Source organism: Gobius niger (genome assembly GCF_951799975.1).
Source record: "Gobius niger genome assembly, chromosome: 11".
In the NCBI taxonomy this organism is placed as follows: domain Eukaryota; kingdom Metazoa; phylum Chordata; class Actinopteri; order Gobiiformes; family Gobiidae; genus Gobius; species Gobius niger.
This window is the reverse complement of record NC_136862.1, coordinates 19514293-19534274: the sequence shown is the minus strand read 5'-3', so window position 1 is coordinate 19534274 and position 19982 is coordinate 19514293. Positions and strand designations below refer to the sequence as shown.

General features: G+C 38.7%; 3 protein-coding genes across 3 annotated transcripts; all 3 read left to right on the top strand.

The window, feature by feature from the left end:
• Positions 1-6562: 6562 nt before the first annotated feature.
• On the top strand, positions 6563-11687 carry LOC306970767 (uncharacterized protein; the record flags this gene model as incomplete). Its single annotated transcript, XM_079566795.1, has 7 exons — positions 6563-6656; positions 7218-7577; positions 8053-8156; positions 8641-8797; positions 9480-9956; positions 10917-11004; positions 11543-11687. The coding sequence occupies exons 1-7, from the start codon at positions 6593-6595 to the stop codon at positions 11685-11687; spliced, it is 1395 nt and encodes a 464-aa protein (XP_079422921.1). The 5' UTR covers positions 6563-6592.
• A 3331-nt stretch (positions 11688-15018) lies between these two features.
• On the top strand, positions 15019-17040 carry LOC306970766 (uncharacterized protein; the record flags this gene model as incomplete). The annotated part of the gene is made up of 6 exons (XM_079566794.1): positions 15019-15141; positions 15336-15446; positions 15510-15531; positions 15609-15736; positions 16026-16075; positions 16639-17040. Exons 1-6 carry the CDS (start codon positions 15135-15137, stop codon positions 17038-17040), a joined length of 720 nt encoding a protein of 239 aa, XP_079422920.1. The 5' UTR covers positions 15019-15134.
• Positions 17041-17813: 773 nt separating this feature from the next.
• timm10b (translocase of inner mitochondrial membrane 10 homolog B (yeast)) lies at positions 17814-19216 on the top strand. The gene is made up of 3 exons (XM_079565537.1): positions 17814-18074; positions 18161-18256; positions 18474-19216. The coding sequence occupies exons 1-3, from the start codon at positions 18045-18047 to the stop codon at positions 18933-18935; spliced, it is 588 nt and encodes a 195-aa protein (XP_079421663.1). The 5' UTR covers positions 17814-18044; the 3' UTR covers positions 18936-19216.
• The last annotated feature ends 766 nt before the right edge of the window (positions 19217-19982 follow it).

Genomic DNA, 19982 nt, shown 5'->3' with positions numbered 1-19982 from the left:
TCATTTTGGGTCGCGGGCCCAAATTCACATCCCATGGCGGGTCACAGGCTGCATATAATAGAGATGTTTTAGGTGTAGAATGAGCCCAGACCTATTCACCACAACTGCCTCTAGAATCCTGCACTGTCACTCATAAAGTTGTTAATTCAGGTTCGAAGTGCCGTCATGCACGAGCTTAATATAGTAACTGCAGGTACGCGTAAGACCTGAGGTGGCAGTAGTGTGTAGAAAATGACCAACTTGCATCTAGCCCCTTTAAAGGAACAGGCCACTGTTTTTACATACTGAGACATGTTCTTACATGAGCTTAGATGAGTTGATGCGTACCTGTCTGGTCTTTGCACGTGCCCTCAGTCAAGCAAAATGACCAAAGATTTTGTTAACATTTGGCCTCTCCCAGCATATTCCTATACAGGGGTGAAGTTAGAAGCGACCGCTCTTCCACGGACACGCACAAAGACCAGGCAGGTACATATCAACTCATCTAAGCTCAGGTAAGAACATATTTCAGTATGGAGACCGTGGCTTGTTCCTTTAAGAACCACAAGGTTGAATATGAATTGATTTGTATGATTACAGTTGTTTTAACCCAAAGATATAATTAATAGAGATCAGCGGGTCCCATTCATAGCAATGATTCCAAGTGCTCTGTGAAATTAGGTCCAAAGCTACATAAGAATTCTGTTTCCAAAGTGGCTTTTGGAGGTATTACAGCAATGTCAGCTCCCTGTCATTAGGACCAAAGAGAATTGCCCATTGATTTAATCTGATATACTGTATTTAGGAGTATTCCCCACTTGTGAATTGCAATCCTCCCTGCCAAACAAGTTTCACATATTGTTCAGTTACAGTGTTAAGTTTCCTACAAAAAATAAATTACATTTAGAGACTAAGGTCCTCATCTGATGTTTTTCTCCCAAAGGATTCATGTCAAGACTATTGGAGGGTCCAGCTTCACAAATGTAGAGTTTAGAATAATAACATGGCGAATATAGACCATTCTGTGCACGTTTCCTGTTATATCTTCAGCTGTAATTGTTGTGCTAAACAATGAGCATGTTGGAGTCAACGGAATAGAATAGTCTGTGTGTATTTACGATTAGTGTGAATGGTTTTGACAGTACTAAAGAGAGCGCGCTGCACCCAAGGAAGTACAACAGAGAAATGTCCCAAATCAACAGGATACAGATAAACAACAAAAATATCCTTCATTGGGAGTGAGCTTGTTTTATCAGCAAAAAACAGGACATCGCACTCGAACTATAATGACAGCAATTCATACAGCGACAACAGAGAGAATTGATATCTCAGCAATTTTCATTTATTTATGCATTTCATAGGTTTTCTGCCCTTCAGTTTCCTATAGGCTCTTTATCCTTATTCTGGGGATGATTGGGGATTACTGGATTTAGACTGGCATATTGAGGCCTTTTGAAAGAGAAGTCCCGACTAAGACGTAAAGAAATAGAGAAAAGGTCTTTCTTCATGTCCAGTCTTAAGTATAGTGGAAGATTTACAGTGGGTAGTTGTAGACCCATAGCTCTCAAAGTTTTGCTTTTCATACGTTCTTATCTTCTTCAGCACAATAACACATGAGCTTGCTGAATGAGTCAAAATATCTTAAATGATTTAGCTGAAACTAACGTATTACCTTCAGCCACAAGGGGTCATAAAAGAAGCCCTCACAACTACTCATTTCATAACGCTTTGGCTGCTGTAAGATGAAAGTGGGGTTGGTAGGTCACATTCACTCTAAAATTATCTCAGAAGTCAACATTATAGTCAATGAGGCTCATAATGTTCATCCATTGATCACTTTCCTGATTCTTGTGACCCATACGACAGCACACATATGAATATTAAAAAGAAGTCTTATTAAATATAGGAATAAATATCACAGTTGGACGGGTACGAGATGAAATGCAGGCTTTCAAGTTTGTCTCGGGTTCAACTCAAGAATATGAACTTCATCGCACACCTCTTTTGTTATGACTCTGAAGCCGGTGTTCTTGCTCTTTCTTTACAAGGCTTTATCAAAATCAGATAAAAAAATAAATAAAACAAAATTTCAAAAACACTGAAGGAAGTTTGCAGAGGACAATTCTTTTGACAGATCAAAAGAAAATCCAGCTGAGTATGACAAATGGCTAAAGGGTTGTACTTGATTGTACTTCCTGACACACATTTACCCAGGCTTGAGCAAGCACGATGTGACCACACGTAGAAGGAGTGACTCAGAGTAAAGATTAAAGTGTGAGTAAGTTTGCGAAGGCTCTTATTCATCCAGGAAGTCGACGTTTCAAGCTTCACTATGATGAATACGGTGAACGAAGCTTCTGTGACGACAAGCGAAACTCAACCAACCCAGACCAGTCGACAATTGAAGCTTCCCTACGATTGAAGTACGAGTTGCCCCGCCGTTACAATGTTGAAAGCAAGAAAAGTTGTAAAATACCATAGTAACTACACTTCAAATTTAGTACTAGTAGAACCAGGGGCGTACTAGCAGTAAAATCTTTTTCCATTGTGCTGTATTCTCTAAACTTTCTTTTCCATTAACTTATATATTTTTCACTTTCTGCAAATCTATTACATTTTGACAGAGGCCCAAGATTTTTCTTCAGTCTATTTAGCATGACAAGGTAGGCATAGACCATTTTCCATCAAAGCCAAGACGTTTTTCCAAAAGTGCAACTTGAGCATTTCCTTTGGGCTTGTGATTAGCAGCACGCTGTTAAAGCGTTCTCCAGTCAAGCTTGTAATAATTCCTGTCTCGGTTTCTTTTTGTGTCGCTTTAAATGGTTGGTGAGGTGATGATTGCACTGAATTGTTACTTTTTTTCAGTTTTTGCCATTCCACCTAACACCTCATCAATTCACAATCTTAAGCAGCAAGTTCTATTGTGCACTTCTCCAACTTTTAAAATCATTTTCAACCATCACAATAGTCCTTTCTCTTCCTCCTGACTGTCTCGCACTTTGCCTGAAGCTTGATGAAGTAGTTTTAAGTTGCAGCTTTTTTCCCCTATTTGTCTCTTCTACAATTCATTTTTTCTGAAGGAACATCAAACTCTCTTCCCAAAAATAATGACTAATACAATAACAACTTTGATAAAAGCGGAAAAGTGGAAACTTTTATATTTTGTCAACCAACATTTCTCCAAGTGTCGTTGTCTTAGTCCTTGAACAGAAACTGAAGAGGTTTCAATATAGAAGCTCTCAAGTGAAAATCAACAGTTTTGGAGTCAAGTACTTTGTTTATACGCTGTTGTTCTACATCCACAAACCTGTACAGCACTTTGTTTTAAATCTTACAAGGACTATACGGAGTTTAAAAATGTTAAAACTTAGTATTTTCATCCCCCTACATGTTCCAGCAATGTCCTAATATGTCACTCAAAAAGGTGTTACTTCGGTCTGAAGTGCTGTCATGCACAAGCTTAATATAGAAGCTGCAGTTACGCAAAAGACCTGAGTTGGCAGTAGTGAGCATAAAATTACTAACTTGCTTCTAGCCCTTTAAGAAAAGGTTTTATACAAGTAAAAATACACTATACAAGTAAATATTCCTGAATCGAGAATCTGTAACTTCTGACAATGTCTAGCAAGACAGTACAGTATGCCTGGTTCCTAAATTATTTGTTGAGAGATTCAAATTAACATAAAGTAATTAACAACGTGTTTTAATATGCAGTTTAGGGACTGTTTTTTCCCAGAGCAGAGGCTCAAAGATGGGCACTGGTGTAAAAATGTGAAACTGTTCTCTGTAGAGTGTGCTCTTTCATTCAGAACAATGGCTTTGGTGAATGAGTTGTGGTGGGAAAGGAAGCCATACTATATAATGTAATGTCAGCATTCATGGTTTTTTTTTGTTGTTGGTACGAGCCTGAGATTATAATCATCCATTGAGGCTGATCTCAAACTTGTGTGAGGAGAGAAGTGAGGATGCAAAGTGGATGTGGATACAGAGGTAACCCCACCCCCTTTTCGCTGCAACGTTGAGCCCCCTGACAAAAATGCAGTGGAGGCATTTTTGTCACAAGCTCACCACCTTTCTCGCTGTCCACGATGAAAATTTGATTTGGATAAAATGAACAGAGCAAACAATATAGCTTATACATCATTCTTAGAAGATCTTACAATATGCAGTATCAGTAGAAACCCACACATGAGTCAGTAGTCGACTTACAGCAAGACTAGCTCAGAACTTGTGAGTTCCCGATGAAGGAAGTACCTGTGACCCCATGAGAGAAACACTGAAAATTACCTAAATTAATGAATCCACTGTATGACAGAAAGAAACATGTATTATTTTGCCAAATGAGAGCTGAGAACAAGGTCAAAGATCCCTGTATATTTCCCGTCAGACAACGCGACACCGTCTGGTTTCAATAATACATCCCCACTACACATGGATGCGGTGTTCCCGGGGGCAACTTCCTGACGCTAAATAATTATTGTGCGACAAACAAATAAACAAAAAGCAGGGCGCACCCACTCCGCAGCCGCGCCAAATGAACCGTCTCGAACAATATGCTTGCCGAACGTGCAATTTTCAGCAGGTTACGAGGGGTAAGTGGGGATCGCGGAGGTGTGCAGGACCCCGGGGATAATGTGAGCAGCTGTGACCCGGATGCAGCGCTGTTGATGTGGGTGAAAAGGACACAATGCACCCTTGGGCCGACATGTCGCTTCCAAAAAACTGAATACATAATTAACTACTGATTTAAGCACTTAAAGCAAAAGGAAGTAACTTGTTTGCCTTAATAAATCCTCAATGTAGTCACTCTGAGGGTAATACAAGTGTTGGGATGATTGGGGGGGGCTTTCATCTCCCCCTAGTGTCTCTGACCAGAAAACAACAATTGCAGCTTTCCTGTCTACGGGTTGGAGTCACCAATACACACTAATGGAATCACAAAGAAGAAGCTAACAGGCTAACAGGCAAAGCTGACTGCGGGCTAGCGCCACTTTAAACAATATTTTAAGACAAAAAATATCTCCATTGGATGTACAATATCCTTCTTTCCCTTTGTCTTTTCTGTCAGCGTAGTATTTACTCTCACGGACAATAAAAACGCAACATGCTACGACACCTGCAGTGGCGCTTATGGCCTCTAGGGACATGAGTTACTTACATAGACATAATAATTCGTACTGCTTTAACGGTTAGTTGCTCAATGGTTAGCCCCAAAGTAATTTAGTGGTTTTGCAGGCACGCTGGGTATGTTTTTCTACTTCACTCCCTGAACATACGGCGTTTCTAAAGCATCACAGAGACATTCCCCTCTGTGGCTGAACTCATCTTACACCTGGCCTCCATCTCCCTCACCTCAGCATTACAAAGTCAGGAGCGTGGTGTCCCTTTGTGACAAATCCGGAAGTTGTTCATGGCTTTTTGCAATTTGAGCCAGGTCTTGAGACATTTTAACGAAACCCTGACAGAATATGGATGGAAAACTTTCTACTGTAGTGACAAAGTGGTTGCTGCAGGGACTGCATTAGGTGTAAAATGCTCAAATCTCTAGTTTTATGTGACAACTCATGGAATCCATAAAGTAAATAAGAGGGTTTCTGTTTCGGTGTCCTCTTGATTATAGCATTTTCTTTACAAGGATTTGCTTTTAAGCTCAATGTTTGCTCTAGTTCTCTGCGCTGTACTCAACACACTTAGATCTTATTTTATCACTTAAATGTATTCAATTCGAGAAATATGCTTCTTCTTTCTTATACAGCAACATATAACTTATTCAAATATCAAATCCTATGTAATGAGTGGATTTCTATTCTATTCACAAGGGCACGGTTTGTCTAACATATGCTCTAAAAGATAAAAAGATGATTAAATATTTCATACTGAACGTGTTTATAAAGTTTCTGTCTTCCCATTATACAATCGAAACGTGTGAAGTAAGTTGGGTAAATTACTCCTGACTACTTACACAAAGTAATACAAAAACAACAAAAAATGTTCGGATTCACTTTTATATGAATAAAAACAACAGGGAGCTCATCGCCTGCAACTTTCATGAAGAAAAGCATTGACCTTCAGAATCAACAGTCTCTTGGATGAAAAGTAAAATGTCCACAACTCAACCTTTTGTCTTTCTTTTTTACTTTTTGAAAACCTTTTCTTTAAATAAATTTTAAGTTTTGAGAAGGTGAAATGTAAGTGTTTGCACCAAACAAGTATTTTTGCTCATATAGCTCAAAGCTATATACCACTCAGTAAGCTATTCTTCTAACTTTGTATTCAAGTTGAACTGCTAAAAGTTAACTTCGGATATTTCCCAAAACATTTAGCTGTAGTTGTTTTTTTGGTTTTTACTCAGTGCCTTGTTTGCTGATAAAGATTAGAGTTTTGGCTTTATCTAACATCCATGCTTGTAAACACTGATAAGATAGTCGAACAGCTGTGACACTTAAGTCTAAAATATTGGATTTGGTGCGTGCTGCAGAGATGTAGCTCTGCACCTCCTCCGGCTCTGAGAGTGGTTTCCTGTCTCTTAACTTTCTGAGCACGACTTTAACCTCACTTCAGCATTTGTTTTGTTTTTCCCATGAAGTGCACAATTAAGACCAGAGCTCGAAAGATGACTCAAAGTGCTGTGAAAACAGCCTGCTGCTTTCTGCTACTCCTGGCCTCCATCATACAAGGTAATCCTGCATGGCCTCACATGCACCACAGCTGTATTATTTTGTAAAAAATATTGCAATGTTTTCACAAGTATTGTGATTACAATAAGATTACGTTGATTCACATATAAGGCACATTTTCATAACAGAAGAGCATTAATGCAACAATTTAGAGGTCTGAAATAATACAAGAGTAATGCATTTCAGAGCATATTGAAATCTAAACTACAGGATCATCATGTTTTTATGCCTCATTAGACCACATGGAGACAAACCAGGTTATATGAAAACAGTTTTATACTAACCGAATGATTGCTGCTTTGCAATCAGCGAATATGCTGATTCATTCAAATTCTGATCTCAATTTGACAGCTATCAGTGTTGCAGACCTCACATGCACTCTCTACCTCTTATGAAAAATGAAACATTCACTGTGGTCTTCAGATGTTCACTGTTAGAGTGATGAGCTGTCTCTCTATAATGCTTAGTGTCTTTCCCAGTGGACTGAAGCATGCAATATCAACTACAAAGTGACTTTCTACCTTCTACTGTACTTCCAACACTTTCTGATGTGCTTGACAGGGCTCCAGGATGTTCCGGTGTTCCATTATAAAACTAAGGAGGTGTTGGTGGGGCAGAATGCTTCCTTACCCTGTTTTATCGAAAATGTTAACCAAACTGACAACATACTTATTGTCAGTACTGAATGGAGAAAAAAAGATACAAAACCTACAAAGTTGGCTCTCTACACACCAGGACATGACTACGTATATTTTGTACCAAATGTCACCTTGAAGAACATTTACAATGGTTTTCATAAACTAGTAGGGACTTATGTAGAACTGCTTAATGTCGACGAGGGAGATGCTGGCACCTACACATGTGACATAACCACTTACCCAAGTGGAGTCATCGCGAGTGAGACAGAACTGACAGTCAAAGGTATGCACTGCTCTCCATATTTTGTGCACATGTCAGAAGAGGACCACCACTTTGTCCACTGCATGAGCTATGTGTTACTCTTAATTGCATCACGGCTCTGCTCCCGCACAGTTCTCAGAGGTTATTTACAAAGTATGAATACATGAAATGTTCGTCTAAACTACATGACCCACTTTCCTCCCTTTATGAAAAGTATTACTGATGAGATACAAATTGCTCATTGAATGACACGATTACACAACAAATAGCTCAGAAAAAGCACAAGAGAGAGACTTCTTGGACCACTTAAATTTGAATTTGACCAATGAAGCTTGAACATGTATTCAGAAATTTGTCTTGCAAATATTTGTAAATAAGCCTATGCTTTTTGATGTATTAACTAAAATGTGTTGCGCAAATAATTGGACACATTTTTAAAATGTATAAATTGTGTGAACAGAAATGTCGATGTAACTTTTTTGTCTTATTTTCTCAGATAAGATTGAGTGTGACATGAACAGCACCATTGAGGTCAATTCTGGTGAAAATGTGACCATTCACTGCGCGGAGTTCTCCAATGTTACATATACTTGGTCAAAGGTACGACAAGCTACTCCTCAAAAATAAACTATAAATGCCACTTATGGAGTGCTTAGCATTCTCATTACAACAAGAATGTCCCAAGCTAAATCACAAAATGTATTCGAGTTCCACTTAAGCAGGATAGTCCCTCTGAGATTTCAGAGTCTTGGACTATGTTCTGCCTGGGTCAGGATAAGGTTTCCTCGAGGCACTCTGCTTTACCTCCATCATCCTAAATAATCCATAATAGATACTGTACATCCACTAGGAAGATTATCGTGACCGAGATTATTAAGGTGAGTGGACATGGGTCCCCGGGGGCTCTGTTGTTCCTGGTTGCCCTGACGCACTGGTTGAAGGAATTGGTCAAACCCAGACGGCACATTTCATACAATACCTTTTAACTCTCTGTATGTGCTTTAATTGTGAATTGTCAACAAAGCTGACTGAACTGGACTAAAAATGACACACCGTTTCATTCAAACCCCCTGTTATCCCACAGGGCGAGGTGTTGGTGTCAGACAGCGCCTCTCTTCAGCTTCTGTCCGTGTCTGGGGCCAACTCAGGGCTTTACACGCTCCAGGCTGACACAGGAAACAGTCGTCTAGAGGCAACATTTATGATCAAAGTATTCACGCAGACCACAGACTACTGGGCAGGTGAGCTTCTCCTTTCTCAGTCAGTCAAAGCCGCCCTGTTTAATCATATTTAATTTCAAACTCCCCCAGGGAAGCATTAACAGGCGGGTAAAGGGCTGAGTCTGACGGAGTTGTACGAGAGGGATGATAGTTGTTATTATACTGTAGCGGACACAAACGAAAATGGGCAGATAGAATGGATTCGACTGGTCACGCTGTGAAGACACACTGAAAAGGAGAAAATTAAGTAAAACTAGCAATTATTTTCTCAATTGGCCTGTAGTGGATTAGAGCAAATAGAGTTCACTGTTTAAACAAGTTTGCAAGCCGCTTTAATTTTTTTGGCAGAGCGCGTGCAGAGGAAGAAAAAAAAACTGTGCAGAAAAGTCAAACCACAGGCGTCAGAAGTCACATCCTGCCCTGGTTCTCACTCAGCCAAACCACAAGCAAAGATTGAAGCGTAGACGCATAGAGTGAAGCTACAGCACCGTCTGTTGGTCACACGCGCAAATTGCAGTTTTAAGAATGTGATTTGCCATAAACACTAATGTGCAGGGTGTAGGACAATATCATGAGCTCTAGTTCAAACCATCTCAGTGGGAAACAGAAATGAGTTCATCTTATTCGCTCACTCATGTCTTTCACAATGAAGCCGTAAGAGATGAAAACTAATGATGATCTCAAACAACTCTACCTTTTTCAGATGCCACCTCTCTGTCCCCGTCCTACACCAGCAACAGTGACGGTTCTGAGGCCACCAGCCATTCTCCGTTCACTACTTTAGCAGTAACGGAAAACACACCCAACTCAACAACAACAGCAATCCCTGCCTCACACAGACAATCTACGGAGTCGCCAAACACCCCAGTCAGCACCACAACATACACAACTGATCATACAGTCTACTCAGAAACCAACCATACAACCCAAAAGTATAATCAGTCAGAAGGCTTTGATACAGATACGAGCAACTACAACCATTCAGGAACAACAACGATGCCATTTGTGGGCGACGTAAGTGCAGAATATTCTTCTTCAAAGCTTCCTGATGACATGATTTCAAGCACATCCACGTCCAACACCTCAGCTCCGAGCACACCACAGAGAACGGCTTCGGTAAATACTGGTGCTACACTGACCTCATCACCTAGAAGCACTGGAGATGTCCCTGTCCAACAAGGTATGCGAGCAAGGGTAAAAACTGATAACGAATAACTTGCTTAATCATTCTATGGTCTTTCTGTGACATCTTTTTCAAATTTATAGTATATCTTATTCTCGAGGAAAGGGTTTTGGGTGATTGCATAATACAGTTTATTATTAAAGGAACAGGCCACCATTTTTCCATACTGAGATATGTTCTTACAAGTTGATGCGTACCTGTCTGGTCTTTGTGCGTGCCCCTGGAAGAGCGTGGTAGCTTCTAACTTCGCCCCCGTTTGGAGCTATAGGAACATGCTGGGAGAGGCTAAATGCTAACAACATCTTTGGTCGCTGTGCGTGACTGAGCGCACACACAACGACCAGACAGGTCAACTCCTCTAAGCTCAGGTAAGAACATATCTCAGTATGTAAAAATGGTGGCCTGTTCCTTTAAGCTATAGATGGAAGAATAGGATAAAGAATATAGAGAGTATGCACAAAGCAAATAACTCACTCACTGACTTCTGTAATGCTGTAATGTCATCTGCCTTTCATCTAATAGAGATCAGCAGGTAGGGCAGCACACCAAACTTTAAAACAACAACCTCTAATAGTATATGAGTTATTCCATCAGACAAAGGAATAAAGAGAAAACCGTGAAAAGCCGTCGTTTGCACTTTAAGGGACAGCCATATGGACTGAATAAACAAACACTGTTCACAAAATGTCCCGCAGACTTAAAACTTATTTTCCTTTGTAAGCATTAGATACACATAACTAAGCCACATCCAGCCTGGGGCCAGATGCTCTCTTAAACTCATTAAAATGAAAGTTAAGATCTGTCTGAAGGAGCGCGCTTCATGAGACTCACTCTGCCGCCTCAAGGCAAAAGTTGAACATGATTTCATATTGTGTTTTTTTTTTTATTGTGTATCATGATTTCACAGACACACGCCTTACCATGTAATGTGAGTTCTTATTTCTGTCTTTCCACCAGATCCATCAGACTCGGAAGGGCAAAGTCATCTGGTTTTGACGTTGAGCATCATTGGAGGACTGTTGCTGATCGTCGTAGCTGTCATGCTGTACAGGAGAAGAGTCATCAAAAAGAGGTTTATCTCCAAGTTTAGTTCCTCCAGTGGGTTCAGACAATTGAGAAAACGCTTTTACTTATTTCTGTGTTATTATGTAGCAACCTAAATCCTACATTTCCATTCTATTAGTATCATTTCTATAAAAAATCACACCAAAATATGATTACATAGATTTGAAAACATAAAAGCAAAATAATAGTCTATAAAACCACTGCAGACCCATTACATTGCTCTCAATCAAAGTCATTAAACTGTGTCAAAACAAGAATAATATATAAAAAAAAAGCCTAATCATTAAAACCAGACAAAAGGGAATAGACAAAATTATGAAAATCATGTCTAAAACGGCACACTTTTAGGTCACCAATAATTGATTCAGGCTCAATCAGATAGGAGACCAAAGACCAGTCCAAAATGTATCTTGCTCCAGCTGTTTCGACAACAATAATTTGGTGAAATATTGCAAAGCTCTATTTCTGAACTCACTGCACTTTTCTATACAATTTTACCAACAATTCTATGATTCCAGGATGGATCTTCCGCCTCCCTTCAAGCCCCCTCCTCCACCGGTCAAGTACACCACAGTCAGGAACCCTCAGCAGCAGTTCCCCACAGACAGGTGTAACTCTGTGACAATAGGGGTCAGTGCGGAGAGGAGACACATGCTCGCTTAGGGATTGGGCATTATTAGTGTAGTACAATCATACAGTATGGGCTTTGTGAATTTGCAAAATCATCAACAATATACAAAATAAAATCCTACATATCTATTAAATTGTCAAATATACATAGAAATGTGGGGGAATGAGAAGATATCTTACTGTTAATTATTTGTTTTATTGGTTTATTATTATTATTATTATTATTATTATTATTATTATTATTATTATTATTATTATTATTATTATAATTATTATTTGTTTTATTTCCATTAATGTACTGTAACTGTATAGAAGAAGCTTTAAGAATATTTTATCAGCTATTGGTGGACATTATGTTGTATAAAATGCGTTTTACCTGAATATATCAATGTTTTTGGTAATAAAATGAGTTCATGTTTATACGTTTTGTTCTTTGTATTTTCTTTGTAGTATAGCCAACTTAACAAAAACTTAAACATTACATTTGAACTATAAAGCTTTTTCTATTTACACATTTCTCTTAAATATTGTTCCCAAATCTGTCTACATTTGTGTTAGCGAGCAATAACCCCTTTGCAGAATACGTGCAATAATCCCTATATTCACATCACTTATCTGGGTCACTTTAGCATCCACTTGCACTATGACTGTAAACCTGCACTGCTAACACTGACTTGAACATTTTTTGTAATAATGATCTGTTTACTTATTTACTGTTTATACTTTTTGTCCCCACAATGTCCTTGGTAGTCATTGTATATAAGTTATCACTATTTATACATGTCAAGATGCCGATTAGACCGCATGAATATTGCACAGGTTTGCCTTCGGCTGTCGACAATAAAAGGACACTCAGAAATGTTCATTTTGCTTGGGGGGCCATTTGCCTTACGCAGTGCAGCACATCTCCTTCACATATGTTAGGTTGTTGATATAGGTTGTCATCAGAATGCTAAAGGAGAATGCTAAACTTCAAAATACAGTATGCAAGTTCTACCCTTAAGATCCTGGCCATACTAAAAAGAGAGAAATAGAAAATTGAAAGAAAATGATGCTTCAATCATTCTGCTGCTCCGTTGACATTGTCATGGTCATTACTATTTTCACACATAAGAACCAAAGAGAATCTGAGCCGACGGGGCGCTTGGACCTGCTGGAAAGAGGAGCCCCTCCCAACGGGCCTATTAACCTCTGTCTTTTAATGCACCATACAGAAAGGGCTACAGACAGACAACTTCCTAGGGTAGCCGAGTGGGACTAGTCGGATGGGGGCTCCCCCCCTATCAACTGGTCCACACCCTGGTTTCTTAATGCACTACACAGAATAGGGCACATACACCAACCATGAAATAATGCTCACACACAAATATTCTGTAGTTGTGAAGATGATAATGTCTATAAGAAAGCAGCAAGGAATAATACAAAAATAAAAATATATATAAAAAAATAATAACAACCATAATAAGATACCAGAATTGTTATATAACCATCTGTTTATTTCCATCATAGAAATAGACAACTTTCTAACCTAATGGTCCACCAGTAATGATTGGTATTACATAGTTTAAGGAAATGCTCCATGTCACCACACAGGTATTTCGCTCCAGATTGATGCTCACTGATAACCTGTACAATGCGTTCCATTATGAAATATACAATGTACAGTAAAATACAAATGATGTCAGTGAATATGACCTTGTTATAACTGAAAGAATGAACTGAATGTAATTCATAGGCAAGTGCACACGTGTTACTATGTGTCTACTTGCGTGTGGAAACAAAATCAATTCAAAATTGACAGGATGTTGAACAAAAAAGGAAAAAGGAGAAGAAAAAAAAAGATATATATATATATAAAAAGTCACTACTGAATATGTACAGCACGAGGGTGATTAATAATGGTGAATGAGGGGTAGGCACTCTTAAGCTCTGCTTCAGCCTACTCCTTTTGAGCATAATTGTGATGAAATGTTTAAATAACTGTAAAAATATGAATGTAAACAGCTCAAATAAACAGCTCAATCAATCAATCAATCAATCATGTTCGCTGTCTATATCAACATCAGGTTGTTGATATAGACAGCGAACACAGGTACATTTTAGTGATGGCATTGTGAATGCACAGAGATACCGTGCATGGCGAGCATATTCACCGGACATACATATTGAGCATGTTTGGGATGCTCTGGATCGACGTATACAGTATGTTCAGCAACAGCGTGTTCTGATCATCTTGATCTGCCACACCTCTGAGGTGAAGTGGATTCTCTTTACAAAGAAGTGCTCACCAACACAGATTTTGACAGATTTGTGAACAATATTTGAGAGGAATAAAAAAATTGTTGTCAGCATGTTTCAGTAACAAATGAATTATAAATTGTAACAAAGAGGGAAAAGGTGCAGCACAAATAAAAATAGGTGACCATTTTCAACTTAACCTAAGGTTATGAAAATAAATACATGTAGCACTTTTATTGCATGGTTAAAGTAAGAGAATGGCAAAGAGGTATTACTATATAGACGCTACCAGTTGTTGGACACTGACATTAGGGACTGTACAAAAGATGATGTACTGTACAGCTGCTATTGTGGCTTTCACTTCAAACCAATGGTAGCTAGTGATTTAGGATATCCTGCTCTAAGGCACAGTGACCCGAAGCAGAAGCACACCTAATCTTTAAACCACAAACCACAAACCACTAAATCTCCCATTGACCAAATAAAAGAGAGACATTTTTGCATTGCATATCTTAGGCATTGGATTGCATCATCGTCGTGTAGCTGTATTTTTATCTACATTTTCCTCTTGATTATTTCAACTTCACTGCAAAACCACAGAACATGTGATGTGTTCATTCTTGCTTGACATACAGCAAAAGCCTGGAGCTCTGCACAGTCGGTCCATGGTCATACACAGGTCAAATAGGTTCGTTGAACAGAGTGACGAAAAGTCTTTGCAGCATGTCCTATAGGTGAACTTGGAACTTAGGTTTTTGAGTCATAAAAATAATGTTTGGGATGAAATACATTATTATTTTTTCATATTTGTCAGATATGTGTTGCATGGGATAGTTTGAATAATATATTTGTAAGTTTGTTCTTATCTTGCTTGTTTTTTTGGGGGGTTTTTTAGATTTCCGTTGAAGCTAGACTTTAATTTTACAAACAAATAATTAATAAATGAACACTGAAAAAACATTGTAGTCTCAAGTAGATTAGATTCGCATGCGTGCATATGTGCGTATGTATTATGAAACTCGAATGTACTGTGCCTTGCATTTGCCTTGGAAGTGAGAGCCTCAGAATGAGGTTACACTGTTTCCTGCTTGTAACTGTAGAGTCGTTTGTATAGAAAGTAAAAATAGACAGAGTCGTCTTTGCACAATAACGACTCCAGACGGTGATGACCGACCTGTCGTCCACAGGCCACAGCGGGACAAACATAAGAAGAAATCAAGGCCCATACTGTAAAACTGCACCATGTCAGGTAGTAACAATACACATTTGTCACAGTAAATGTTTCATAATATTGATCTAAAATGTTTGTATGTAAACAAATATTTAAAGATGTTGTTCGCAATACTTTTTAAATCGATATCTTTTGGCAATAATAATTTACAGATCAGGAGCATGTGCCGATACGGGAGTTTTGTAATTGAATACAGTGTGTTGCTCTTTCAGAGTGTTTCTTCGTTTGGCTGGCTCTCTCGCTAATGTCTGCGGCACTACTGGCGTCACTGTGTTTAAATCTCATATTCTGTTTGCTCAGACACAAGAGGTCTTCACATAAAGGTATGATTATTGGACATCATAATCAATCATATATGTTTACCCACGTATTTTCTATTTGCACAGACCAAAAAACTATCAGGCACGGGTAAGTTATATCATCTAATAAATGTATATTTTACATGGTATGTGTTATTCTCTTAGGTTAAAATGTTCTATTTCTAGTAAACGTCTGTCACAGACTGAAGAAGCCCATCCAGGAGATAGTACAAATAACTACGCACCTGAGGAAAATAATGCTCATCTGCAACAGGAAAATCCAATTTACGGCAACATCATTACAGATGGAACAGGTAGAAATATAATAATAATGATTTTTTTTTAAAGCCTCCTATATATAGTAGATTTCCATTATCTGTCCATTTTTATCTCTCCAATTCAGTAATTTACAAAATCGTAGTGATTGTCAGTTAATTATGATTCCTGTAATTTACTTACACAATCTTTTGTTTGTTTAAGAGAATAGTCAAAGATAATAACAAACACTTTTTGCTTTGTTTCAAAATTTGAGAGACTATTTAATGATAGTGAACAATGAATTTTATTCAGCCGCAAATTTGAGCGTGGCATTTGTTTGTTCAGGTTCTGTTGTCTATGAAGCGATGACCGTGAGAGCAAGAGAACGCACTGAGGTAATTTATGATGTGCCATTATGTAAATTGTACATTTATCTATTGTTTTGCACATTTATTTATTGTTTTACATGTTTACCAAGTTATCTTGAGACATCACAATGTTTGTTAAAAAATATGTGTAAATATGTATTTCAATTTAAATGTCAGAACAGCTGCTACTTTGAAGATAAGATAAGATAAGATAAGATAATCCTTTATTGATCTCACAAGGGAGAAATTCACTTACAGTCGGCGTTCAGAACTCAGAGTTAATAAAGTGCAGCTGATACAGAGATTATTGCACATGTTACTTTACAGTCTTATTGTAAGCTACATAACCACATAATGGATAACATTTAGGATCAATGTATGACATTAGTTGACTTTTTGAAATGTGAGGCATGCGACGTGCAGATTTAGCTCATGTTGACCAGGTGTTCTTTCGAAACGGAAAACATTGCTGCAGAAATGCATTGTGGTCAATGAAAGACTTGAAAGACTAATCTAAAAATAACTACAGCTGTGACTATAGAGAAAAACAAATCAAAAACACAAATGTCTGAAATTTGTCATATGTGCAGCCTTTAGAATCTGACCTGAATTATGCCTCACTGGATTTGGAGATAGCCATGAAACGCAAGAGGAGGCATCAACAAGGCCATGTCCCAGGACGAGGCTCTCCTCCAGACCAGTTCCAGGCTCCACCAGAGAACCTCCTTTTGGACGGAGCTTGTCTCCCTCTCAGAGACCACAGCCCCATGAAGTCTCACAGCAGCATCTACCTAAATAGCCAGCAGATCGGCCAGGAGAGAGAGGACAATGATATTCTGCACTGGCAAACGACAGGAGACGAGAGGACAGAGGAGTGGAGTCCAGAGCAAGATAGTGTGGTTGGCTATGAAGATGGAAGTAGACGGCCTACGGAAGAACAAACTATGCAGAGTGGCAAGGATCATTTGTTCAGCTCTGACACAGACAAATAGGCCACGTTACTGTTGTTCTCTCTATGTATTGTATTGTTGCAGCCTATATAAATTGTGCTTATCAAAATATTAACTGCTTAATCTTGTTACAATAAATTACCTGCCCTTCACATTGAAACTGTGCGCTGGATTGAAAGCAACTGGGACACTCTTTTTTTTATCACTTGTATTAACCATATGTTTTAGGTTGAGCTTATAGGCTTAACAAAAACACACACATTCAGGCTCTCATCTTATATAAAATGCAAGAAAGAAAGAAAGAAAGAAAGAAAGAAAGAAAGAAAGAAAGAAAGAAAGAAAGAAAGAAAGAAAGAAAGAAAGAAAGAAAGTTAAAATAGGCAATGCATGAAATCTTAAAGGCCTTTTTGTGTGCGCGCGTTAATTGTTTTTCTGTTTTTTTTACATTTCACATTCTTCAGAAAGGCAAAATTCTGTACAGATCAAAAGATAATATCAGTGGGAAAGGAAAGACATCGCATTTAGAGAGAAAAACGCAATAGAACGTTGGGATTTTTATTTAGGTCATAGGAAATGTAGAACATTATTTTAATGTTTGAAATGTTAATAAATAGGCTAATAATAAAACCTATTTTAATAATGTCATGGTTAAATCTATCATAACTTTACGCTGTTACGCAATAGTCTAAAAAAAAACACAAACCCAAATACATGAAACCATACTTACATTGGGGGCCATACACGGATGAATGGAATCTGGTGAAAAAACGCGCGTGAGTGGGGCATCTCGCGCTTCTCCACGCCATAGACGATCTTTGTGAAAACATGGCTGCCTGCATGTGAATGTCATGCTACTCCCATCAGCTCTAAATAGGTGTGGGTTTGACCACTTGTTTGACTAAATATGTGTTGTTAATGCGTGTATCTGCTGTGATTAGTCTGTGCCCCGTACCAAAGAGGTTACTCAACTCTTATATCTACTCCGATTAGCAGCGGTTCAGATAAAATTAGCCTCTGTAAGCTAACCTGCTAACTTGACTGTCTTGATGATGGAGCCTGACGCTCAACTGCGAAATGTAAGTAAACATATACTCGTCACCATTTGTAATACAATGTTGGTGGCGTTGTAAGACCTCGTTGCTTTTTTTATGTTTATTTGCAGCTGCGGGATTTTCTTCTTGTTTACAACCGCATGACAGAGATCTGTTTCCAGCGATGCTCAAGCAATTTCAACTACAGGAACCTCACCATGGACGAGGTCAGTGGATTACTAGATTACAATATAGATGGTGTGCAAAAAAAATGATCCAATTTTAATCAAATCACAGAACTGGGTACATATTTGCAACCTGTTTTAGTTATAATCAGTTCTATTTGATCATTATAAGTGGGAATAGTGTTTCTGGTGGTTATTTGGGAGGGAGATGCTACATTTTTCTTATTGCAAATCCCTTGTGCATTTGTGTGTTTTCTAGGAGCGCTGTGTGGACAGCTGTGCCGGAAAGCTGATCCGCTCTAACCACCGCCTGATGGCCGCCTACGTCCAGCTCATGCCTCGAATGGTGCAACGACGCATGGAGGAGATGGAGATCAAAGCGGCTGAAAACGCCAAGTTGGAGGCAGCAGCAGCAGCGGCAGCAGCCAGTGTGGGACCTGAATCACAAACCACACTAGTTGCAGCTCCTGTAACTGCTCCCGAGGCACCTCAACCCCCGTTTGAACTGAGCACAAAGGAAGTTGGCCTTTTAGAAGCCACACCACCCACACCTGCAACTGAAAACATTTTAGAAAGAGGGACATCAATTAATGGTGGTTTAATTGGAGTTCAAAACACAGAATCCGCTCCATATACACCACCCAATGCAGGTGAAGATGTCCTTGTGTCCACAAACTCTGTCCCAGAAAGGTCCTCAGAGCACCGGGCAGGCCCAGAGTGAGACTACAACTTTATTAATGTCAAAACTCTTGCCTAAAGCACCAGGTTTAAGTTTTAAAGGATATGAAGACATTTGATGTACTCAGAGTGAAGTGCAAGATGGATTCTATTCTCGCATATTCCCATATCTTTCTTGTCCATAAACCATAGGGCTCCATGTAACCTCCTCTTGTATGTAACTTAAACGTATACGGTTTAAACATCTTATAAAAGTCACTGACAGACTATAGTTGGTCATGCTACGGAGCATAATAGCTGAACAAATGATCAGCTCTTGCTTTTTATGTTAACTGTTTTTGTCAAGGTAGTCTAAGGTTAATGATACACTTGAAAATAATTGAGGTTAATGGGCTTTATTCTGTCAAAGTCATGATGAATAAATGAAAAAACATGTGACTTCTCTTTGTACATTAGCTAACAATGCATATCTATACTATACTACACTTTGGCACAGTCCATATAATGTGCAGCTTTTTAATCATTAGTCATGGATGTTGGGTTACTTCAGTCCTGGTTTGGTACTATTTTGAAATCCATGTTATTTTTCCTCCTAAGTTCTTCATAATTTACTGCGCATCTAAAGCTCACTTTTATCAGATGTCCTGTGGTCTGACTGCTACTGGGTGTTGTTGGCCTGTGGTTCAGTGTTGTGGGTGTTAACACAGATCAGGAACTTCATCACAGCATCAGCACTCCTTCCTGTCTTTACCTTTTAAAACAAAAGACTAGAAACTATGTAATCGATTTGAACAAACAAGATTTGTTGCCATGCTGGAATGTTAACTGTGTGTGTGCGCATACATGTGTTCTTCATGGGAACTTGGACTGAAGAAGGCCCCAATACAGAGGTAGCCTATGATGCATTACTGGGACCAAATGTTGGAGTTTGAATAAAAAATTAACAACTTGTAATTAGGTAAAAAATTAAAGGTGCAGATAGAAACCCAAAAAAATATATTTTCCGTAATAAAAAAAAAAGGGAAACTCAAAGTCTACATTATGTATTTTTAAACTCAAAATTATGACTTGAAGCTCATACTTGTGAGTT